The 25404-nt window shown below is 39.9% G+C and overlaps 2 protein-coding genes across 2 annotated transcripts in view; one reads left to right on the top strand and one right to left on the bottom strand.

Moving 5' to 3' along the window:
- plekhh2 (pleckstrin homology domain containing, family H (with MyTH4 domain) member 2) overlaps nucleotides 1–11954 on the bottom strand; it is a 44983-nt gene extending 33029 nt beyond the window's left edge. The window contains 2 exon segments of the mRNA XM_038299505.1: nucleotides 9720–9846; nucleotides 11745–11954. Of these exon segments, the coding sequence (XP_038155433.1) occupies nucleotides 9720–9842 (123 nt within the window). The 5' untranslated portion in view covers nucleotides 9843–9846; nucleotides 11745–11954.
- Nucleotides 11955–13465: 1511 nt separating this feature from the next.
- thada (THADA armadillo repeat containing) overlaps nucleotides 13466–25404 on the top strand; it is a 116038-nt gene continuing 104099 nt past the window's right edge. Inside the window, exons 1-20 of the mRNA XM_038299501.1 lie at nucleotides 13466–13702; nucleotides 13777–13886; nucleotides 13969–14096; nucleotides 14794–14942; nucleotides 15023–15055; nucleotides 15155–15203; nucleotides 15938–16113; nucleotides 16217–16311; nucleotides 17568–17791; nucleotides 17898–18601; nucleotides 18688–18842; nucleotides 20744–20899; nucleotides 20996–21103; nucleotides 21172–21295; nucleotides 21472–21617; nucleotides 22418–22646; nucleotides 22723–22858; nucleotides 22946–23082; nucleotides 23163–23303; nucleotides 24108–24268. Of these exons, the coding sequence (XP_038155429.1) occupies nucleotides 13630–13702; nucleotides 13777–13886; nucleotides 13969–14096; nucleotides 14794–14942; nucleotides 15023–15055; nucleotides 15155–15203; nucleotides 15938–16113; nucleotides 16217–16311; nucleotides 17568–17791; nucleotides 17898–18601; nucleotides 18688–18842; nucleotides 20744–20899; nucleotides 20996–21103; nucleotides 21172–21295; nucleotides 21472–21617; nucleotides 22418–22646; nucleotides 22723–22858; nucleotides 22946–23082; nucleotides 23163–23303; nucleotides 24108–24268 (3234 nt within the window). The 5' untranslated portion in view covers nucleotides 13466–13629. The remainder of the gene's footprint in view (nucleotides 13703–13776; nucleotides 13887–13968; nucleotides 14097–14793; nucleotides 14943–15022; nucleotides 15056–15154; nucleotides 15204–15937; nucleotides 16114–16216; nucleotides 16312–17567; nucleotides 17792–17897; nucleotides 18602–18687; nucleotides 18843–20743; nucleotides 20900–20995; nucleotides 21104–21171; nucleotides 21296–21471; nucleotides 21618–22417; nucleotides 22647–22722; nucleotides 22859–22945; nucleotides 23083–23162; nucleotides 23304–24107; nucleotides 24269–25404) is intronic.

The raw sequence follows: 25404 nt of genomic DNA on the forward strand, positions 1-25404 counted from the left end.
AGGGTCAAAATCTACCAAAAATGATTCTGTTAAAGGTTGCTCTATGAGTGTCTTTTTAACTATGATAAGTAATAATTAATGAATAAATAAAAACATCAAACATGTGCTTTCAAAGCCAGATAGTTTGAATAAAAGAGAACCAAGCCACCGTCACACACAAACCATGGCTCCATCTACGTATGGATCCGCTGCTCGACCACAAATGACAAACCACATGTGCCTCTCTAACATATTTAGCATCTGGCACTCAGACAGCCTGTCAATTACAGGGCATGTGTACTATGTGGATACAGCTGGAATCTACACACACAATCACAGAAAAAAAATAAAGAAAAAAGAAGTGAAAAACAAATAGTAGATATTAGATGATCTTCTGCCTATTTGTGTGTCTGCCCCCTTTTTTCCAGACTCCCTCTGAGGCTAAAGCTTCTGGCGGACGCTGAAGTTTTAACTGCAGATTGAATAAATTTCACCTAAATTAGTCCATTGTTTGCCCACCCAAAATAATATCTTACTCCCCTCCGCCTCCCTGCGCTCACCTAAGCAGTCAATCTCCAGTTTCAAAATCCAGTTTGCGTCTCCATTCCTGAAATACCTCAACTGCCGCAGTGTGGTCAAGCCCAGCTACACCCTGCAGGCCCAACAGCCAGCTCACAAAGCCTCCTTCTGTCGGCCATGACCTACACACTGCCACGCATCTAATACAGTCACCCAGCATAGGTGACGCTCTAAGCAGCCATAGATGCTCACCAACCATGGAGAGCATTGCTTATTCATTACAGATTTCACTCAGATGACCTGAAAGGAAGAAAAAGTAAAACTCATTAAATATTAAAGATAAAGGCTGGAAATCAGCTGATTTAAGCTACAGACTAGGGCTGAAACATTTAATCAGATTAACTGTGGTTCCTATTCATTAACTGGAATATAGAGACTCTAAAACATGTGTTTAGCTGACAAAGCAACCCACTTAGACCAATAATTACACCAAGATTGTAAAAAGATACATAAACATTTAGCATTTAAGATAAAAAAAAAAAAGAAAAATGGCTGTCAAAATGCTCTATCCAATAGTCCTCAAGTGGAAAAGTTTAGTTTCACCTGGTTTAATTTTTTGAAAAGTCTTTAATGAATCTTTGGTTATCCGATTATTGATCGAAAAAAAAATCAACAGATTGATCGATTTGCAAAATAATCTATAGTGCAGCCCTACTGCAGAAAAAAATTACAACCAGATGTTAGAGGGCCGAGGAGAAGCTCTGCAGATGGTGAATTGGGACACGTCAGTTTTTGTGTGCAAAAATAAATGTCTCTCAAGTTGTACCTAAAGGGTGAACACTTGGAGCCTTAAATGTTCAATATTCGCAGACTTAATCTGGAAATCAAAAAGAAGTAGACGTAATTAAGATTAGAAATGCTTTTTTGTTCCACACAGGGAATTTGAGTTTTATTTAAAGCTTCATGTTTCTCTATTTTCTGATCATCCATGAGACCTCTAATAGAGAATTTCAGCTGCTGTCTTGCTATGTTGTCTTCTTTTAAAGTATTTAATTGTTAAATCTGTATTTCTGTTAAGCTTCAGGGTGGAATTTGGTCTGCAGCTTCATATCTTATGCTTAAATGTCATCCAGTTTTCAAGTCACATTTGAACCATTTCCGTATCAGTCTCGTATCTCATCATTTTGTATTTGGAACAAATTTGGATTATGATTTTTATGTTACCCTTTGTCGATCAGAATCCTGAGAAGGCTCACTGGGAAGTTCTAACAGATGGTAAAATGGATGAGAGGGAGCAGGATGTTATCCCTCATATTTCGGGTGAACCCTCTATTCGGCCCAGATCGGAATGCTCACATAAGAACTGTTTGGATGAGGCTGTCATTGAAAAATAAAAGTTGCTTCCTAAACTTCTGAATGAACTGTTGTGAAGCTGTTGACATCCCCACCCTTCTACTCCTGCCTGTATTTCTGTATCCAAGCTGGTAAGCTGGCTGCTAAAGCTCCATAAAAAGCCAAAATACAGAGCTGCACTCTCTTTTTATTTGTGTGTTTCCCCCTAGGCACCAGCGAACACAATAACCGGCTTTCTTTGGACACCTAAAACTATAAAACCTATTTCTTCCATGCTTCCTGGACCGGTACTGGGCCTGAAAGCGTTGTTATTGCTCTTTTCCATATGCTGCTTGGAGCAGTTCTCATGGGAGTAAGGAAAACATAGGCAACAATTTGAAAATATATATGAACAACCTTCAGATCTCTGTGAAAAAAATATCTGAATGAAACATTAACACCTGCAGCGAGAAATGAATTGAATGGTTGAATTCATCAAACGCATTTGTGGCAAAGTGGGGTATCAAATTTTCTGTTTATGAAGATTTAACTTTAGAAAAATCTAGATTTGTTTCCACCAATGCACTTTTTGGGCTTCCATGACATCAGTTCATCACCTTTTGCTCAGATTAAAACTGATAAACAATCTTAGTTCTTTTGCATTTCATTGTTAAATTTACCATTCATTGTTTGTTGTGAAACATTGGTTTGCACTTTCACAGGCTGAATTTCTTTGCCGTTTAAATGAAGGGCATATCTCAAAGGGGATGACTGATATAAAAGCTATTGTTCGGGCATGATGCATGTCATTAGTTCTGTATATCATGAAATTTAAAAGTTTTGTTGAGGATTTTTGCAAATTTTTGACCTGCCCTCTCCACTTAAAAAAATAAATAAAAAAAAATGCACATGCACAACCCTGTACCCACTCCCGAGACGGAACTCCTATTAAACGTGTGCGAGAGCATGCACAAGCCCATTACTCCTTTGCACACTTTGATTAAAAGTTACTGTTGTCATAGCTCAAACAAGCTTACTGTGCCCGAACGTCCGCCCTAACCCCTAAAACCCTCAATCACTATATAGAGTGGGGACTATATAGTGGACTTTACAGTAAACTCAGTTAACTGTTCGGACAGATGATCACTACTTTTTGCTCCCTGTTAGTCATGCAACTCCACCTCGACCGCACAGTGCCTGTAACATCTTTCTCATTAGTTGCCACTGTTTGGCAGCAACAGTCTATGGTGAAAGCGGACTGCTGTGACAGCAAATCCCATAATGCTTTGAGAGGAGATCACTCCGCGCAAAGCGTTCTGGGATACATAAGAAAATCCTTCGCTAAACCTTTAAGCGAAAACAAAACAAAAAAAGAGTAATCGGATTTGATAAGAAGAAAAAAAACAATCAGAGATTTGATTTTTAAACCCCATTTCCTGTTTCCATATATTGCTCTGCAGGTCCTTTTTTATTTAGGCACATTGTTAAATAAGTTAATTTTAACCAGGACTACCATAAGAAAGGACATGTCATGGTGAAGGACCATTTATAATCAACCGTAAAGGTGCAGATGAAAACTGCTTTCTTTATCTAAACTCCATCTATCCATCTCCATCATCCCCCACTCTGTTGAACAGGACCCCAAACCCAAAGATATTTGAAATCTTCCACTTGAGACAGGATCGCCCTTCTGACTTAAGGCAAAGCCAATTTGTTTCCAGTCGAGAAACACGGCCTGGTTGCTTCGTATTTAGCCACAAACTGCTGCACCTAGAAATGCATCAGAAAATGCCTGATTTAATGTTGGCAGTGTGGACAAAATTCGGCTCTGTTTCTACAGAGATGGATGGCCGATAGTAAAAATCCACATACTTCATGCTTCCCTCTGTGATGATTGGTGGACAGCTCCACCTCTGTCAGCAAGACATGCAACCGAAGGTCAAAGATATCCACCTCCAGCCGAGGGGTTTCCTGCTGTGTGATGCTGCATTTACAGCAACACTGATGTGGTAACGAACAGAATTTGTCATTTAGTTCTTTGCATATAGGGTTTCATTCACAGAGCCATCTCATTATTTGTAATTTATTCATCGCCTTTACACTGTATCCCAAAATTAATGCACACTCATTAATTTTTTTTTTTTTCATATTCTGTTTAGTTTTGCAGTTTCTGCAGTCCCTTGGCTGAGGACCCAGCAGGTGGCCAGTGGGCTGATTTGATTTGGACTGTACCATATCAATGCAATGGGGGGGAAATTAGGTTTTTATTTATTTGGTTTAGTTAATTTTTGGTTTATGATGCCCCATGTGTTTCTTTTGTGGACTGATCAGCCCATATTTAAGTTCCCCTTTGTCTCATTAAGGGAGGTCAGTTTGTGTGAGTTAACCTCGTCCGGTTACAGGTCTTTTTAGTAGTTTTGTTTCCTTTGACCTCTTTTCTGGATCCATTTTTTTACTTGTCACATTTTATATTTTTTGGGTTAAGTAAAAAAACCCTGTTTTTTTATATACATCTGTGCCTGACTTTCCTTACTACTCAGTCCATCACATGCTGCCAAGTGCCCTGATGAACAGCCTAATGCTTGAACATGGCGTTCATTATGGACAATCAATGCTTTGCTAAAAAGTCTGATAATGAAACACCTTTTGGGTTCAGAGCTGGGGTTCGGTTCCTGCTGATAACGGCCCTCCAGGTGTCACTATCTTTTCCATAATGGGTGTTAAACATCACTAAGAGGGGTGATATTCCTGCTGAGGTCCATAGGCCAAGACAACAGTCATCTGGTCCGGGTTCTAAGCAATACTAAATTCTAATTCATTCTTTGAATAATTCATAGGTCACAGTTAAGTGGCTTAAAACTGTTCTAAAAATTGAAAAACATCCAAAATGATGAGGTTTGGTCCTAAAATGACTCAAAGGAACTAAATCATAGAGAATGCAGCACTCTGTAGAAAAATGTGTGGCCTTCTGTTCCTGCTCCAGGCCCCATCAGCCAAAACTAACGTCCCTCCCAAACAGCAGCAACCCAAACAAGCACAACACAAGTTTTCATTCTTGTGCAAAAATCCTCTAAACTGTTTAGATGGGAACCAACCTGCACGCATTCATGTGCACTCCCAGAATAACCGACTGCCTCAGCCTGCAAACACGCTTCCTGTATATCACACACACACATTCGCATAATATTTACCAAAGCGGGTATTTCCTCCCCTGGGCTGCTCACTCTTCACACAAGGCTCCCTTTATCTCCATTTTTTACCCTGAGTCCTGCGCTCACATAAAAACGACTTTAAAAAAAAACTCCTGGTATTAAAGCAGGTTCCCATCTGGGACTTGCCAGATGGTTTAAATGCATCTTAATGTCTCTGAACATGTATGCCCCAACATCCACAAAATGGCTGGATGACGAACTTTTTATAGGAATAAACCAGACTGAGCTAAGATCCAGCTTTAACCTTTAATTTATGTGCTAAATCCATTTAGCTGATTCTATCTTTCAAAGAGCTAAACATGATGAGTATGCAGAGACTCATCATCACTTTAATGCTTAGATATATATACTGCCTTGCGCAATATCTGTACTCTTATAATGTTCTTTTCTATAGTTTTTCATTATCTACCACAATCTGTAATGTATTTTATTGTGATTTTACTGTGGAATATGTTAAATAGTGGAAGAAAAACTTAATATCTTTTCTATATTTCCTGTAGTTTAATATATCAAAGTGCATTGTGCATTTTTAGGCATGAGTTAGATAGTTTGCAGATTCAAGGCCCACAGCTAATAAAAACTATGAGTCTTAACTTTTAGCGTCTTATTCTCTAAATAAAGCTGAGACAGATTTGTTAGGGTTTCAATTTACCTTGTTGTCTTTTTCCAAGTCTTGCAGTTGATTCTGGACTTTGACTAGGCCATTTTAACCAATGAATAGGCTTTAATCTAGACTATTCCTCTACAGCTCTGGCTGGTTTAAGTTTGTTTTCGCCTTCAAACGGGCCCCTTATTCATTCATTCAGTCATTTATGCTTCAGGAGGCTGAACAGGAGTAAAATAACAGTTGAAAACCCTGCAATAATTAGCTGTTTTGTGTTTATGACATAAAATTATCTTATTTCTTTAAAAAAAATTTAGCTCCTGGCTAAACCAGAATATAGTAAATTGTAGCTCCTTGCTCCTGTTCTTTCTCTTTGTTTCAGGTCAACAATAAGAACTTCATCATGGGTATGAAATGAGCTCTGGACTGCTGTGCTCAATCCAGCCTTTATTCTTAGAGACATCATTACGCGGCAAACAGAAACTTACTTATACGCTTAAATTTTATTTGATAGGGACAGACATCGACATAGACAACCTGAACAGAGCAGCGGTCTCATGTTTGTGTCCTACTGAAAGGCAACAGCTAATTCGAAGCACTTATTCCTAGGTGGGCTTTTAAAAAGTACAGCTAAAAAATAAAATGATAGTCATTTAAATTTAAAATAGTACAACATAATATTGACAACATCTACAAACAAACAGTGAAAAGCCACAATTTTGTAAAACTAGTTACAGACTTTAAATCAACAGGAAGTGAGTTCCAAACTGCAGATCCTCTCATTGACACGGCACTTTGAGCAAAAGCCGCTAATGGATTTGCTACTGCCCTGCAATCTCTGTATGGATTTGCTTAATAGTGTAGGTGCAAATCCATTTAAACACTTAAAAATAAATTTTAAAAGGCTGTTATTTATATTATTAGGAAAGTCCAAAATGCCAAATCTCAGCACAGTGAAGTGTTAAACAAAAATTCTTATTATTTTATAACTGTTTATATTTGATCTAACTGTTTTACAGATTTTATTAACATGGATCCTAAAATTTAACTGAGCGTCCATGATTATAACTTAATATTTTTCTGTGATACTTGCTTAATAGGGACCCCATTGATCTGGATATTCAAGGGCTGTAATGACGTCTTCTTGATTGAAAAAGCAAATACACTTAGTCTTCTGTGTATTGAGAGTTAAGCAAGAATCATTTGCACGGGTAATATTTGTCAAACTGGGACGACTTTCAGAAAAAGAACTACAAAACACAAGTTACACAAATACAGCAAATGGATGGAGTTCTGTATTCTCCATTATTAAAACCAAAAATATACGAAGGTGTGTATTTGCATGTATCCTGAAGAAATCATGTATTTTTCTTCAACTATGTGAGGTGGAATGTGCCACCACTTCCAGTCAAGCAAAGAATTGTGGGATTCCTTATAGCTCCTTAAAACCGGAAGGGACCCAGGGAAGTCCCTATGCTAAATTAACTAGCGACAGGAAGCATCCAATGTGAAATAGAGGAAACTGTTACATTTTTGGCCCCCAGTTTGTCCTTATAAGTTTTTGCTGTTTTTTTTCTTTTAAACCAAAGGCGTCTGAACTCTGACTGAACTCCAAAGCCAGGCGGTTAAATCAGTGATCTCTGATTTGCAGGACAGACTGAAGGATTACTGATATCCTTTGGTTTGTTCAACGTGGGCTGAACAAGCACACCCAAGCCTGTTTTTTCAAGTCTCACTGGGAGCTTGTTTTGCTGTGGGCTCCAGCAGGGCTCTGTGATTGACTGGAGCTGCTTCATTCCCATCATGCAATGCACGGCGGAGCCCCGTGGTCAGACTGATGTTTACATTAGAGCTCTAATCAGCATCCCTGGAGAGCGGCGTCAGATGTAGGCCACGGACCGGTTAGGGCCAACCCAGTGAGGGCCGGCTGGGAGGGATGGGCCGGTCTGCACCCTGCAGAAACACCATGGCGCTCTCTTTGAACTCAGACCCCTTCCTTTACTTATGAGGGCATTTTTTTAGTGCTGTAACTAAATCTTTCCAAAGACAATCTGTCAAACAATACAGTCGATGTTTGCATGAGTGGCATCACTTCTTCAGCCTCCTTTGGATCTACTTAACGCTTGGGCTGATGGGAGAATGGATATTCTATAAATAACTGGATGGAAGAACAAAAGAACTGTAAAGAGTGTGAGTATTCATGTGTATCCAAGCAAGATAAGGGATATTCAACCCACTCGGAAAAGCTTACAGAATCTTGTTGGTGTGAGATTTACCCAAATTTAAATGCTCTGTCTTTTCCAAGCTAAGATAAGGAGCAACTCCAAAGTCCAATCGCTGCACGTCATTGTGGTTTCTTAGCTAGTGCTCAAAATGGGAAATAAAGAATATCCTTCTCACATCAGTAAAGGATCACGAATAGGAATCATTCTATACACTTGGCTACATCTGCAGTCAGAGCAATAGTTTAACACGTCAAGCAGATGAAACTGAATTTCATCATCAATTTTTTGATAAACAAGTCAATTTTAAAGGGGAATGCCGTTTATTTTAACATTGGGCCCTTGATTTTATGTTATTACATCATGTTCTACTCACCCATATGAGTTTTGTGTCATTTGGAGCCGTTCTGAAGATATTCGGTTTTGTTATATCCAAGTAACGTCTTCCTATGGGCAAACGACTTCAAGGCACAAACTAAACTGTTCATAATTTATTCGTTATGGTACGCCAGCATTCATAACATGTAGGTGAATCACTGTCCCCCAGACATCCGCGGTTATATTATTTATATTTATATCTTTTAAAAACAATGCGGCGCGTGTATGATGTCATCCGCGCACCGGACTGGAGTTGTGACAGGCAGCCCGGGTCACAGGTGGCTACGCTCTACCCCTTCATTCGGCGAGCTAATCTGAATCGTTCAATTCCATTTGGAGAGCGAGATCATCTGTGGTAGTAGAACTAGACATCTTCCAGGCATGTGAATAAAACTAGCAGCCGTTCAGCGGACGGGATGAATGAATGGTAGCGGCGCGCGCGGATGACGTTATACACACTCCGCTTTGTTTAAAAAAAATATAAATATAAATATTATAACCGCGGATGTCTGGGGGACAGTGATTCGCCTACATGTTATGAATGCTGGCGTACCATAAAGAATAAATTATGAACAGTTTAGTTTGTGCCTTCAAGTCGTTGCCCATAGGAAGATGTTACTTGGATATAACAAAACCGAATATCTTCAGAACGGCTCCAAATGACACAAGACTCATATGGGTGAGTAGAACATGATGTAATAACTTAAAATGAAGGGCCCAATGTAAAAAAAACGGCGTTCCCCTTTAAGCAATAATCTAGTGGTCTTAGCCAGAACATAGGTCACCACTGGGTCTTTTTGCAGGATAATGGTTTAAAACTTATAAACCAATAAGCACAGAAACTGTTCACCAGACACACAAAAAACATTCATAGCCACCTCAGTACCCATGACAAAAGCCAGATGGGTGGAGTACAGAATGAAAAAGTACCCAGGAGACAGCAGTCAAACATCCTTCTGTCTGGATCATGGACAACATTTTGATTTATTAAAAAGTATTTTTTAATATAACTAACTTCAGCATGTTTGATCATCCAATCAGAGACCCGATTAAGTGACGCATCAGATGTTTGTAAAGTGAGCTTCTCAGGACTGACAGTAGTGACAGCCAAGAAAGCACAAGAAAGGACGGAGGGCCAATCAGGAGCTTGTGGGCCATCGAAACTCAGTGGGGTTCAGCTTGAGCTGCGGGGTCCTAGTGCTCGACGAATGTCTGTATACCGTAGCGTAACATTGTTTTTGGACAGTAAAACGTGCAAGGGACCAAAAACGGACGTTTGAAAAACAAAAAAATAACATCCATGGTTAGATGCTCGAGCACCTGGAGATGTTATGATTTACTAACCACTGCCCACCATGGCTGGACTGTGGTGGTATAGACAGTTCTCTGACTGTGAAAACTTTAATTAGGCCAGAACCAACCAGGAGTCTTATCGACACATCCTCAGACACTGAGTGAGTCTTCTGAACCAACCTTGTCTGCGGTGAGCTCTCGAATCTTCACGATCTGGACCCTGAACTTCACAAGCAGCGCCTCTAGAAGCGTGCATCTCTCCTTCCAGTCCTCCTGGCTCATGGCCTCCTCCCCCTCCGCCATGATGCTGAACAGCAGTGAGGAACAGAGGGCAGAGATACAACAAAAAAAATCATATATTAACTAGGAGTAGCATCTAATCATTGCATTGCTTAGCACCTAAAAATAACATTGATATTGTTAAATAGAACTAGAGATAGATCCTATTTTACTTAAAAAAACACCCCTGGCAAAAAGAAACATGGACCTACTGCTCTAGGAGAATGCAAGATTTAAAATTTGCACTTCTTTTTTGTTTTTTTTATTATTTTGCTATGCCTGTGTTGGGCTGAACCACTTTTGGGAGCATCTTTGCATTTCTCTACATAGCCAAAACATGCTGACATATTTCTTCTAGGACAAACTCACATTTTCCATGGCAAACTTTGGAAAAAACAGACAGAAGATGCGGGGGAGGGCAAGGAGACGCAGGAGAATCTGTGATGGAGACAATCTCTCTCTCTCTCTGTCTCTCTCTCTACTCCAAATCTAACCTCTTATTACCAGCCTGAGGTCCCTCTCAAAGAGACAGCAAACATATGTGGTGGCGGGCCATAAAACTGCTTTTTTTTCCACAAGCCTATTTCTGTTGCTGCCGGGCTGCGGTAAAGACAGACGGAGGCTAGAAATAAAAAGAGCCGACGGCTCAGAAAAACAACAACGAAAGGCCACATATAGCAGCAGAATTAAGCACACTAAAACATATGGGGTCCATCTGTATGAACTCTTCCAGTGCTTTGAAAAATGACCCATATACTTGCTACTGGATGAGACCAAGGTAACCTTTCAGGGGGACATAGAAAGATCTTAATGAGGCAGGAAACTTAAAGTGAAAAATTGCAATGGTAAAGCACGGTGGTGGCAGGAGCATGGTGAGGGGATGTTTTTCTTTAGCAGGGATAGAGAAGCCGGTCTAAGTTATTGGAAAGAGGCAATGAGTTAAAACTGGGAATCCATAGCAGCTGTCTGGGTTGAAGGTAAGCCTTTCTACTGGACATGGACCCTAAACAATTCAATTCAGTTTATTTCTATAGCGCCAATTCACAACACATGTCATCTCAAGGCACTTTTACAGTGTTCTATGTTAGGAAAACCAGTGGATTGCATCAACTCATTGACTCAAATGCAATCCCTCACTCTAAGCATGCTTGTAGCGACAGTGGAGAGGAAAAACTCCCTTAAATAATCATGTATTAGCATGGACTAGTAAAAGCTCAGACCTGAATATCAAACAGAATCTTTTTCATATTAATGTTCAGAAACATTTACTATTAAATCTGAACTTTATTAACTAATATGCGAAGATAAATTGGGATATGTCTTATTTTCTAGGTGAGAAAAGCTGCTAAAGACAAAACCCAGGAGACTTGGAGTTAGAACTGCAGCAAAAAACAAACAAAAACAAAAATATTTAACAAGTACTGACTTAGGAGGGCTGAAAATTTAGCATGACTTTATGCTGGTCTCTCACATGAAACCTAATAACCCCAAGGTCAGTATGAATGTGAATAAGTACAACAGGTATGAATACTTCAACAAACCAGTGAAGATAACCCCTTTTACTGTACATACACCATTCTATTACCCCATAAAATATTAATTGATGTAAATAAACCATATATATGCATTAATGACAGATGGTTGGTTCTGATTTTTGTGCTTCATAAAGCTATCACACACCAGAATTAAATAGACTGATTATTGAAAACATTATAATTAAATCTACTTGATAATTGATTAATAGCAAAAGAGTTGACAGTTAACTACAAAGTACTAAATGATGGAAAAGATTCTCTGTAGATCTATTACTAGCTGTTAACTTTGGAAATACTTTGATATTCCCATAGATAAATAGGAAAGCTTTCAAGTAGTTCAAAAAGTTACAAAATAAAGCAGAGTTTCCTATACAATAAAAGCAAAACTTACCCGTTATAATACTGATGCTGATTCTTTCTCAGTGTGACTTTACGCCATGCTCAACCCAGCCACATTAAAAAATCCTAATTTAGGAGGAAAAAATGCTGCCTTTTCCGGGAGGTTTTCATTTCAGCTCACTGGGAAAAGTTGGACACGGGTTGCAATCTTTTTCTCTTTTTTTAATTCTGGAGGGTGCGGCTTCATGAAATGCGACCAATAATGTGCTGGATAGCGGCTCTCAGAGCAGAGGGATCTGCATGATGCATTCACGTTACACCCGGAAGTCCGGCTTCTAAATTTCAAAGAAGGAAAAAAGTGAACTGGAAGCTTTTGAATTATTTTCATTAGCAGAATCCCGTATGAATGAAAAGCGGAATTACTGCAGGTGTAAGGTTGGCTCTTATATTTTGACCTACGATGTATCCCTCCCCTCATGCGCTATTTTCATAGTATTTGGAAAGCATATGATTGCTGAAAAAATATTTATATTTTTAATCTAGGATGGTTAGTACACACAAGGGCAACAGCAAGCAAACTTAACGAGAACCTTATTTAAGTTTTTCATGAAAAAAGTGTAATTTCCGATTGTGTTTGAACGCACCAAGATTTATCTACCACTAAAAAAACCTGAGTGTTGATACCTAGAGGGACTGTAACAAATAATAATAATAATAATAATAATAATAATAATAATAATAATAATAATAATAATAATAATAATAATAATAATAATAGTTTAATGTGTCTTTTCGTCAAGTTTTTCTGTCAGGTTTAGATTGGAACATTTAAGTAGTTATTAAGCTCGATAAATTGCTTTTACTTCCACTAGCTGCACATTTTATATGAAAATGTTATTCTGTTGGTTTAATATAAACTTCTAATCTAAAATGTTTTTAAAAAGCAAAGACGAATCATATTCATAATTCTTTTTTGACAGAAATAAAGGCATGGAAACATTAGTCTTTGTCTAATTAAATAATTGGTCGGTTTTCACTTTGTAACTGAATTACTGATTTTTGTTTTTTGTTTTGCTCATCTCAGGTTTTGCGGAAAAAATTTCTGTTTATTGATTTTTTTTTCAAATTCTTCAAATAAAGAGTATTTATATTGTTAAAAATATTGCACAGTAAAAAAAACTCCATTTGTTTTATTTTCCTGTCTGTTATATTTATACACTTTTCTAAGGTGCACATTGTGTGACCACGTCTACTATAACCTTTTGCTGCTGTAAACATCACATTTTCTCCATTGTGGGACAATAAAGGAATTTGCAATTCTATTCTATTTGATTCCAATCAATATATATTTTTTTTATTTACCTTAAAAACACACAATTTCCTAAGGCATTTTACAGTGCGTTATTAAAGAAAAGTTTAGGATTAATGTATACTCTATAAACTTTGCAACATTCATACGATGTCGCATGATTTTCTTTTAAAGAAAATCATATATATATATATTTTTTAGCTCGCTGATTACCCTTCCAATATGGCGACCGAGTTAACGTCCCGCTGCAAACCTCTCTGACGTCACTAGGGTGTCCAGGAAGAACAAAGTACTCTAGTTTCAAAATAATCTTTTTCGATTTTGCACAATAATTATAGAGTTCGTTTTAGAAACATTTTTTTCCCCAACTTTTAATTTTATTATGTCTAAAAACACTAACCTTTATTTTGGTTTTACGTTTAATTCTAATGTAAGATAATCTGTTTGGGAATATTTTATTGCGAAAATCTACAGGATCTTTTATTTTCTTCCGGTATAGACAAAAGCCGAAGACCACATGCAGAACGGAGGTAGCTGCTTTTTAATCTTTCATTTGTTTGTGTTTATAAGTAGTTGCGCACAAATATTTAAACTCTATCAGCATCTTATAGGTAACAGACATTAAGTCATGGTGGTGAAGAAGAAAACTATTAAAGTAGAGGCGGTGGCACTGGATGAGGAGACTTTATGCAAGCTTATAGGTGAGATTTATACCATAAAACTGCTCTATCTGTCCTGAATTTCCACCACCTTATTCTCCTGTTCTCCCTCCAAGCCTCCTTGTCTGTAGATGGAGGAGCAGAGAGAGTCAAACAGCTTTCCCACACCCTGCAGTCCTGTTTAGAGCTGACTGATCCTGTGCAACAGATCCAGCTAATAAAAAAGGTAAACACAGAGGGAAATATGATCTTCTCTGGTAGGTTTATGCATCCACACATGCATTTTGCTATGCGTTTGTGTCCATCAGGCAGGATCCCAGCTGGAGGCTCTGAATGAGGAAGAAGCTGATGATGCATTGGATGTCTGTCTGAAAACTCTAGCTCTGGTCTATACCTCTGTGCAGCCTAAGAACCCCCTTAGAAGGGCTGTTGCCAGGTAAAATAAGCTACTTCATTTCCCCACATGAGAACTAGCACATTACAGTGAAAAGTACATTCATTTTTAATACTCTGTCATGTTTTATTTGAGTTTCATCCTTTTTTTTTTTTTATAATTATAGTCTAAAAATATGATGCATATTTGCATTAAGTTCCCATTTTTTCTGATACACTTTTTATTATAAGTCTCTTTAGTTAACATATACAGTTTATCTGTACCTCATTTGATCTCTGTATGAACCCAGCTCTGGTCAGTTAAGACAGAGAGGAAACTTTTTGATCTACATGCAAAAATGAAACGATAGAAAAAACACCAGAACACAACATTTCATTTGGCGGCGGTAGCTTGCTGTGAGAATGCGTTTCTGCTGGTAGAGATTAAACCACTATAATGTGGGGAGGAGGTGTATCTTGTTGCAGGACTGCGGCTAAAAGTAAAGCCTGAGTTACCTGGTTTAGATCAATACAAATATATGTGAGCCATTGAAAGTCCAGATCTAAATCCAGGTTAGAGCCTCCAGAGGTGCACAGCTGGTAGACTGGTACCCAAAAGACTTGCAGCTGCCGATGCTGCTTGTATTTGACACTAACTCATGGGTTGAATACTCTAAATAGTTTGCAAGGCACTGATATAAGGATGTTTAAAGAAGAATAAACTTTCTTAGCAGAACCTTCCTCTGTGTTTTGTTGCTCAGTTCCCTGGGTTCAGTACCAAAGTGGCTTCAGGGGCGGACCGTAGACACTCTGTCTTCCTGTTTGTCTGACCTCCTGTCCAGTCCAAGCTCAGAACAGTTTCCTCGCATCATAGACACCATCTCCGCCTGCCTGGACAGCTTCCCCACTGGTAAGTGTGGATCAGACCAATTTGGCTTTTGCTGAATGAACCAGTAGATTAACAAGTTGAGGAAAATTGTATTTTTCCAGGTGAGAGATGCATTCACAAGCTGCTGCTTAAAGGTTGGTGTCACTTCCTGCTACTTTCAATTAAATGAAAGAGTTTCATCTTTACAGACTGAACCTCATCAAAGTCTTTCCTTTTTTCTTTGTTTTTTATAGTGTTAAAATTCATCAGCAAGGTTTTACATGAATACCTTCACCAGAACCGGTATGAAGACAAACTCATGTTTTTGCATAGATGTTTAAAAATCCAACCTGTTGGCAACTATGAGAGACGGATCTGATGGAGCTAATTAGGAATGTTATTATATCTGAACTCATCATGCTTTAGGCTGGAGGGATCAGCCAACATATGGCTGCAGGGTATTGAATGTTTTCTCTAAACCATGCAGGATTAAGAAATACTAACTTTCAAGCATGGTAGTGGCAGCATCATGGTGGGGAGCACTAGTATTAGTTTGTGGTACCTTCAGTTTTTATACTTTCAATGTTCAAATATAAACATAAAGCCTCTCTTATATTTTGGGAAATGTTTTTTAGAAGAATCTTTCCTGGTTGGATGTTTTACTTTTTTAATCTGAGTAGAGTTAATCTTGATTAGTTGATTTCCAGATGTTGGTCCACTAGTTTAAAGACATGCCAGAACCCTTAGCATCAAATATTTAATGTCTTAAATGATTATATATATATATATATATATATATATATATATATATATATATATATATATATATATATATATATATATATATATATATATATATATATATATATATTTGGGTCACAAAGTTTAACGTTCTCCAGACATTTCCTGATTTTTAACAGTCTTAATTTCATATAGTTTTCATTCAAATAGTTATTACATCTTAGTAAAATAAGGTTTTCATCTATGCAACCTATTTCCAACTTATTTAAGTCTGTCGCCCCCTGCTGGTTGCTCAGCGGTCTTGCAGGCCGACACATTGCTCAGGCCCAGCTGATGCAGTGGTGCCTGGCTGCAGTGAAAACCTCCATGCTGGTGCTTCAGAGATCTCAGGAGGCCATCGGTGACGTGCTGCAGGCTCAGCCGGACACACTGGGCGGCCTCCTGAGCTGCTACACACACATCCTCACAGACGGTGAGACGCTTTTACACACAGCGTGACTTTATCTGTAAACATCTGATCTCAGCTTCACAGAGTAACGCTTATTTTCCTGGTTGAATCATCTCTCCACATACAGAAGAGTTTGTTCAGGCTGTTCAGAGCACGGCGGGCATGGCTGTGGTGTTGCTCATCAGGTCTGTTATGGGCTCTGGAGATGAAGTCGCATCTGTGGTGAGTTCTACAGAAAGCATGCCCTCTGTGTTCTTTACATTTACTTATCTGCTGAAGATTAAAGAAGGGAGGTGCTGCAATGGTCTAGTCAAAGCCCAGAATGCAGCCTGAGTAAGATGCTGTGGTGGAAGGTGTGTAGAAAAGAACTGACCTGAAGCAGGCTGTGCTTCGTTTATAGCTGTTTGACTCTGAAATCCTTACTTGCAGAGGTGGATAGAGTAACAAGAAAACGTACTCAAGTAAAACGTAGCAGTACTTCCACAAATTACTTCTCCAGTAAAAGTAGAAAGTAGTCGCCAATAAATTACTCGAGTAAAAAAGTACTTCAGCTACTTAAGCACATTACAGTTTAAAATGATGTGGATTAAACAGATCATAACATAAAGTTATGTACCAATTGTGATAAAGGCTTAATGAATACAAATAAAAAATTGGAAAAAAAAATGAGGCAGAATATATACTTTTCAAAATCACTTTTTTTATATATAACATCTGAAACCATTTCTTAAAGCTTTAGTGGAGGATTTTTTGTGAAAGACCCGCCCTCTCCATTTAAAAAAAAGAAAAAAAATGCACAACCTGAGAGGGATGCATGTACCTTGCTCTGTTGTTTGCATCGCTCATACAAGCTTACTTTCCGAAAGAAGATTTGTAATTTTTCCACTATGTCAGACTCGCCACCAGAAAGTGAAAAATGGGGACGAGCACGAAGGACGGCTTTACGTAAGCATATCACCAGAATGATTGACAATTAGGAGGACCGCTTATTTTGATGATCCACTCAGAAAAAGAACATCCTCCACTATAACTTTAAAGTAATAAAAAGTTTGCATGACACAACAGGATAAACCACCTCTAGTGACAATATATACTTTTTATTTTATACACTTTAACCCTCCTTCCCTAAATGTCTCAACAGATGAAAATAAAATTTTGTGCAAAAAAAAAAAAAAAAATGTAATTCTAAACTAAAACGATTGGCCTGTGTCCACTGTTTTTTTTTTTTTTGTTTTTTTCCAGTAGTTGCTATTGATTAGAGTAGCTACATGTCATTGTAATATTATTTAGGTAAAACAAAATTATGATGCAGTAAAACTATTGCTAAAAACTTACTCACAAAAAAGTAACTGAGTAACTGTACCTGTTTACTCCCCACCTCTGCATTTTTGTAATTGGTTTCTGATTCTGTGTTAATATAGGGAGACTTTTTATTGTACCTGTGTGTGATGCCCTATTTTGGATGTTTCTATCGTCAGGTTTGCGGTTTGCTGCGTAGCTCAGTTGGGGGTCTGGAATCGGCCCCTCAGTGGCTCCGGCAGAGGTGTGAGGCCCTCTGCGCGAGCGACCGGCCTCCAGGCGTTTCTCTGTACCTCTGCCACGGCGCTTTGGCCATGTTGAGCTGGAAAGGCTCCCTGCCTGGGCCTCAGTGGGAGGAGCTGCTGCTGTTGGTCCCGAAGACGCTGATGGATCTGGATGTCAGGTAGCTCTGCTTTCCTACTCATCTTTTATCCTTGCATTTAAAATTTTTTATTTTTTAAATAAAAAATTTTAAATTTGTTATTTTCCATTTGGAAATGTTTTTGCAGAGTGAGGGAGTCCAGCACAGCGATGGTTGTGGCTCGAGTTCTGACGCTGTGGAGTGGGGCCGCGTTGGACTGCCTGCAGGAGGAGAAGCACCTTTGTCCCCCCAGCCTCCAGGTGGCACTCTGTGGAGGCTCTGAGCTGCAGCGCCACCTGCTGGAGCACATCTACTCCCACTGGGAGCATCCTCTGGACGGCGTCCGCCACCAAACCCGCTCCCTGTTCCACAACCTCCTGCGCCTGCATCAGCGCACCAAGCCGTCCAGCTGCAGGCCATCGGAGGATCCATACCTCACTGAGCTCACTCACAGCCTGCTGGGCCTGGAGTGGCACATGAGGGGGAAGTACGGCTCTCTGGGCTGCCTGGTGGAGCTCCACGGGGCGGAGCACCTCCTGAGCATCCAGCCCCTGCTGCCTTTGCGTCTCCTGGACTTGATGGGTGATCAGACTCTGGCTCCTTATGCCAGCGACCTGCTGGAGAGGCTGTTCATCAGCCACAAGGCGCAGCTCTCAAACAGGGAGTCAGAGGATTGGATGGAGCATTGGCACCGAACCTGGGTGGACCCTCTGCTGAATGTTCTGTGCCACACCAGGCCGGACCAGACCACCTACATACTGGACTACTTCCTGCCTAAGCTGCTGCGATGCAGCCCCTCCAGTCTGACTCACATGGTGCAGGCCCTGCAGGATGCGCCGCCCTGCAGGACGGGTACGAAAGTAACACCTCAGGGTTCTTTGTTGTTGTTTTTTCTACATTTTTCTGCTTCAAATAGAAAATATCCGATTTTTTATCAGGTCCGTCATCGAGCAGAGGTGCACTGGGAGCCTTGATGACCTGCCTGCGTGCAGCCAGGGCCCAGGGAGTCATGGCGTCCTCAGAGGATGATCTGTGGGCGGGGTTGGTCCCGCTATCCCTGCTGCAGACGGCGCTTATCCACAAACACGACCAGGTGTTTTTCCAAATTAGAATCCTCAAACTTTATTGAGTTTTATAGAATGAACAAACGCAAAACAGACAAATGATTATGAAGAGGAAGTAGAATTATTTCATCGATCTAATCTTTTCTATTGGTAGAATTCTGAAAAGCATGTTGTGAACTTTACTCTTAAAGGAATAGTACACCCAAAACATGATTAGCCTTCATTTTCTACTCACCCCCATGCTGAACAACACCCTGGAGTACTTTTTTGATATCTCAAATGCATCTGGAGATCTGGGAGGCTTCTTGCTGTCTGCTGACATTCAAATAATGGAGGTCTATGGTGACCGAGACAGAAAGGTCCATAAAAGTCCACAAAAAACGTGTCAATATTCCTCCATACTGCTCGTCCAATGTATTCCAAGTGTCCTGAGTGGGTAGCATCCAGAATTTACTCGAAACGAAGTCATTTAGAATGTTTTTAGAGCATAAACAGTAGTGTATAGTATTTCCTGAAAGCGCGCACATGCGCGATCACGACGCTACGGAAGCCGGCAGACCAAAGCAGCCAAAAATCCGGCTTCAGTTACACCACTGATTATTAGCAGTCTATTATGTCATTTAACCTCATCCAGCTGTTCTGCAGAGCCCTCAGAGGTACATTAGTGAACATTAGTGATCAAACAGCAGCATGAGGACCAAGGAAGGTCGGTGAGGGAGAAACCTGAGAACTTTAAAGCAGCTGTGGGTTATAAAACAACACTGCAAGCTTTACAGGTCTCACAGAGATCTTTTCAATCTGTCAGCTACGAAGGAAAGATGACTGCAAACCTACTGAGAGGGAGGAAACCAAGCGGACATACATTTGTAGGAGCTGCAGAGTCTGATCTGTTTGCAGTTTTTCACAAGCGACGTTATTAACGTTAATTAACTAGAAAAAAAAAACAAAATATTTATTTCATTAACTGAAATAAAAATAAAAACTAGACCTTAAAAAACAGCTTAACTAATGAAGCTGTAATAATAGTTGAATTTTAAGACAATGTGCTTAGTTTATCATAGTGAGGTCTAGTTTCCTCTCAGCCGTAGGCAGGTACAGCAGGCTGTCCTTATCTGGGATTGTATTTCTATTGTTATTATTATTATTTATTTATTTTTTTGTTTTAGTCTTGCCCCCTGTATGTAAGCTGTATTACATAAAAGACTAAAACTAATAAAAACTGAACTGATGCTGACATTAAAAAAAAAACTAAACTAAACTAATAATAATACTAATGAATTGTATTTGTAACGCACTTTACATTTCAATTCAAATCTCAAAGTGCTATAGTTCAAAAAGGGAAAATAAAAAAAAAAGGTTAAAAGACCATAACATTATAACAGAGCAAAAGACAATCATTAAAATCAATACATTTGAAGGCATTAAAAATTATTAAAAAAATCTAAAAAAAAAAAAAAACTAGCTAACAAAAGGTAGGAATATTATAAAAAAAAAAAAGCAGAAGTTAATAGTAAAAAATAAATAAATAATTAAATAAATCAAAACCAACAACTGTTTAGATCTTGGTTGCAGGAACTATTTTACCGGAAGTTAATCTGTTCCAGTTATACAATAAGCTGTGAGGAAGCTAATCATGGAGGAAGGTTACAGATTAGACCTGGAAAATAAAAAGTGTTTGAGGCTGCAGAAAACCAGAGATGGATTTAGGTTCACCTTCCAGTTTGACGATGACCCTTAACATTCAGACAGATCTACCATCAAATAGTTCAGACTAGTTTAAGTTCAGATTTAAACCAAAATCAAGAATCTGTGGGTTGATTGGAAAATATTCTTCAATTCCTCTATCCATCCTGTTAAGCTTAGATCGCTGTGCTGCTGAAGACTTCTAGTTACAATTTAATAAAAATTCAAACACTCGACTCCTCTGCAGGTGAGGATGGACGCTCTGGGTTTGGTGTGTGAAAGCCACCGCAGTACGGAGGTCCTGACATCACAGGAGATGGAGCTCATCCGCCATTTCCTCCCTTCCAACCTCAACAGCCAGTCGCCCGGCGTCAGACAGCAAACCATCAGCCTGCTGAAGAAGGCGAGGCTCTGAGCTGATGTCCATGTGATTCCTGGAGGTTGCTTCTAACAGAACACTGCAGCTCTCATCACCCCCCCATCTCGCTGTTTCTTACAGTTACTCTGCAGGGTGAAGGACAGCAGCCAGCTGCTGCAGAAGAGGCTCATCCAAGAACGAGCAGCAGAGGGCCGAGCCAGAGACCAGCACTCCCTGCATCAGTACAAGGTAGAGGAGCTCAGGCAGGATGATCTGAAGTGAACAAAGTCTTATTTTGAGTATTTTCCTGGTTGCAGGAGTTCCTGCGCTGGCTGTGTGGGAACCTGCTGGACGTTCTGCTTCCTGGAGCATCTTTCTCCAAATGCCTCATGGCGCTGAACCTGCTCAATCTGCTGGCTCAGCTCTTTACCTTCACTGCTGGTAACCTTTCCCTACAATCTCTGATCCAGCTGATAAAGGTGGTGGTCAGAGGTTGGATAGAAATGCTAATAGAGTTAAAACTTAATTTTAAAGCAGATTCTCTTGTAGAATTGTGCGACTGTATTTCTGGGCTCCTTTCTCTCCACCACCTTGTCCTCTTCCTGTCTGTTTCTCAGAGCCTGACGTTTTCGCCCTAGGAGAAGTGGTGACCTCCGCACATGCTCAGAACGTCCTCTACTGCGTGGCCAGCAATTTCCTGGAGGTCAAACAGTTGGCCACATCGTTACTAAGGCAGCTCCCTCCGGCTGCTGTTGCACTTCAGGTTTGATTTGATTCTAATGTCTTTTAAATCGGCTAAACTAAACACTGGGCAGGGGGGGTCTGATATTGGTTTTAATGCTGGTAACCTTTATTTGTACTGTCATTCTTTCCTTCCTGTGATATCTGCCATAAATGTTAATATTTTATAATCATGCATATGACTGATCACTGCAAAAACGATCTCAAAATGAGTAAAAATGTCTTAAATTAAGAGTATTTACCCTTAATTTGAGCAGGTAAATAAGATGATTTACCAATGGAATGAGTATTTTTACTCCTAAAATATGGTATCTAGATATTATGCTCTTGAAATAAGACAATGCAATAATTTTTTCTCATTTTAAGTGTAAATTGTCCTTTTCCATTGGCAAAGCGTCTCACTTAAATCCTTAATTCAAGAAAAAATGCACTTATTTTAAGAAAAAATGACTTATTTAGATTACATTGTTTTGCAGTGATGGCCTTGGAAGGTTTTTGTTTTTTCCTCAGACTGTTGTTTCCTCCCTTCACTGTTTCCATCCTTACTTCATTGAGTCTTGCCTCCTTTCCATCCTTTTGTGCTACCTTTTTTCTGGCCTTCCTCTTCCCTTCTTTCCTTCTGTCCTTGGATGTTTCCTTCCGCTCCTGTCCTTCTTTCCTTTCTTCATTTTCTAATGTCCTTTCTTCTTTCAATCCTTCCTTTCCTTAACTCTTGCATTATTTGTTTCCCTCTTGCGCCCTTTTTGTCCTTCCTTTGTTCCAGTTTTTGTTAATCCTCCTAACCGATCAGCTGCAGCAGCACTGATGTCTTTGTGTTTCCAGGCGCCGCAGACGATGCGCCGCGTCCTTCAGGCCGCTCTGGACCTCAGCACCAGCACCAAACCCTATGACAGCGTTACGGCCGCGCATCTACTCAGCCTACTGCTCCAGCAGCCAGAGCTGATCCCGGTTCTGCTGGGATGTGCTGAGGATCAAGGTCTAGACCTCCAGATCGACCCCCTTCAGACTCAGGCATCCGAGGCTCTAATGTTGGAGCTGAACGCGCTGGCTGGTAAAACTCCTCAGCTGGAATCTGAACAGATCTTCTCGTTGATGACATGTGACCGTTTTCCTCTTCCTCTTCCCAGTGGTCCGGTACCTGCTGTGCTGTCTGCAGACTGAGCTGTCAGGAGCCGAGTCGTCTCTTCTGCAGGCTGCTGCTTCATTTCCGCTTTACGGCAGAGCGCACTGCATCACTGCTGTCCTCCAGCAGCTAAACACAAAGTGAGAAGCACAGCGTGATGATCTCTACTCCACCAGCACATCTGATTTGTTCTGAGACTTATAGTTGGTCTGTGTCTGTGCTCTGAGGTGTTGGAGTCAGACGGAGCAGTGGAGAGGCCTGGCGTCGGAGCTGATCGCTGCGTGCTACAGGATGTCTGACGTTGTCTCTCCGGTGGTTCAGAGCTCCTCCCCAGAGGGACTCATCCCCATGGACAGCGACTCTGGTATCCTCACTCCTCCTCTTCTTCTTCTTCTTCCTGAGAGGAAAGGGTCATGATCATGTTTATGATGTTTGTTTCCACAGAGACGTCTGGAGGCCTGCAGAGGATCCTGCAGGAGATTCAACCCAGAGACACGAACGACTTCTTTAATAGCGCCAGAGAGCTGGAAGGAGATGATGCTTCAGCTCAGTCCAGGACCCCCCACACACCACCACTAAACACAGGTACAGAAAAGGAGGATGGCTACAGCTTTTAGTTCTAGAGTTTAACTATCCAGTAATAAACATGGACAAGAAGACGGCAGATTCCCCAACAGCTTTAGAAAGATTCAGATCAGATAAAGAGCTGGACTTTGACTAGACCATAGCAGCATGCTCTTTTTCAGTCATTCTACTGTATGGTTTTACTGCTGTGTCTAAGATTGTTGCACTATAGGGTTTGGGCCAAGCTTCAGTTGTTGGAGGGACGGTTTCACACTTAACTTCCATAGTTTAGTAAACCGAGAAGTTCTCTGTTTAATTAATGATGACAGAACAAGCGTCCTTCACCGTAACTAACAGTCGGTATAAAGAGTTGACTGGTTTTCTGGCTGTCTGGTCTAGTTTTCTCTAAAGCAACGTTTTTAATTTAAGCTTTCTTCTTGTTTTATACTGTGGAAAAAATCAATAATTAAGTCAGGATGATAAATATCATGATCTAAGAATGATGAGGGAGGAGAAATTTATCTTTTTTCACCATGAGAGTATTTTGTTGAATCACTCTTTCTGTTGTAGTACCAGTGATATCCTGATGGGGGAGGTGTTTTATATTTTTTGCTGTTTATGCAAACTTTGTTGACTTTACTTCTGTCTTTTTATTGAGGAGAAATCAAAGTAATCTGTGTAATTTTTTTCATGTAGTAATGAGGAAGGCAATGCATTGTAAAAGAAACAATAAAAAACTAGTAGCAAATATTTGTAACCATGGATACCTGCAGGGTCTTCCTCTGGGTTCTGCTTTATTTTAACCTGACTCTGCTTTGGCTCCAGACGGAGAAGGCTACAGGGTGACGGCTCAGATGGTGCTGGTATGTTGCTGGCGGAGCATGAAGGAAGTGGCCATGCTGCTGGGGCAGCTCTGTCAGAGTCTGCCTCTGCAGTACACCAATGAAAACGAGCCGACATGCGCCGGGCTCATCACAGAGGAGCAGGTATGCAGTCATTATCAGTTTACTGAGGTACAGAAAATGGTTTCCATTTTGAAAGAGGAGCTCTTCGTAACAGCTGTAAATAAGTTTGATACCTTTAAAGGCCTGATTGGGATAACAGGCGGAGATGCACAGAGATGGAAAATGAGGTTTATTATAATGAATATCACAGCATTATGTTCAGGTTTACCTGCACATGCAGCCCAAATCCCACAGAGTTTCAGTGACCAGACATGGCTTATATATATGTAACAATAACTACTGTGATTGGGTTAGAATTATACACAAAACCTCAAATCTGGTCAAACTATTTGCATTTTACTGGCATCAGCTTCTGGATTTAATTTGTCCGGATTTATTTGTTGGTTCCTTGTAAGAAGAATTTTTCAGCAAAGTAAACAAATTTTCAGTGAGCTTGAGGTAAGGTTTTGTGAAGTTTTAGAAGCTTAAAGCACACCTGATTTCTGCCTTCCAGAATCAGTTCTTTGGATCATTTTCCTGTTTGAAAACTCAGCTGTGTCCCAAATTCCAACCATCTCAAAGTTGATTATATTTATTTTTGTCTGTGTTCTTCTCCCTTATTCCATCTGCTGTGGAAAATGCAATTAGCACCTTTGGTGAGGGGGAAAAAAGCCCATAGCATGATGATGCCACCACCCTGCTTGAATGTACCGGTATGTTCTTTAGTTTGAAAATGATGTATTCAGCAGCAGATTGCTTTTCAGCTTGGAAGTGTGTCAGTTTTGGAAGGGCGACATCTTTTTTCATTAAGCCTCTTTGGCAAAAGTTTGACCGTAACTAAAGAGTCAGATCTACGATAAGGGGGTTTAAAACATCCTGGTGTGAAAAAGCAGCCCTAAATTAAAGCTAGAATCTGCAATAGGACCTAAAATATGAAACGACACAGACTCTTACCGTCTAATCTCAAGGAGTTTAGATTATTCAACAAAGAAGGATTGGTAAAAAATTTATTCTTTGAATTAGGGAATAGGAGTTGTTGCTATGGTAATCATTGGTGGAATAATGTAGCATCGGTAAGAACAGCCTATAATGAGTTTAGAAATGCACCGATCAGATACCTGGACTGGATATCAGCTCTGAAATTACTACTTGGCTGGATCACATATCTAAAGAATCAC

This window comes from Cyprinodon tularosa, unplaced genomic scaffold (assembly GCF_016077235.1).
Source record: "Cyprinodon tularosa strain WSP-4 unplaced genomic scaffold, ASM1607723v1 ctg43, whole genome shotgun sequence".
Lineage (NCBI taxonomy): Eukaryota > Metazoa > Chordata > Actinopteri > Cyprinodontiformes > Cyprinodontidae > Cyprinodon > Cyprinodon tularosa.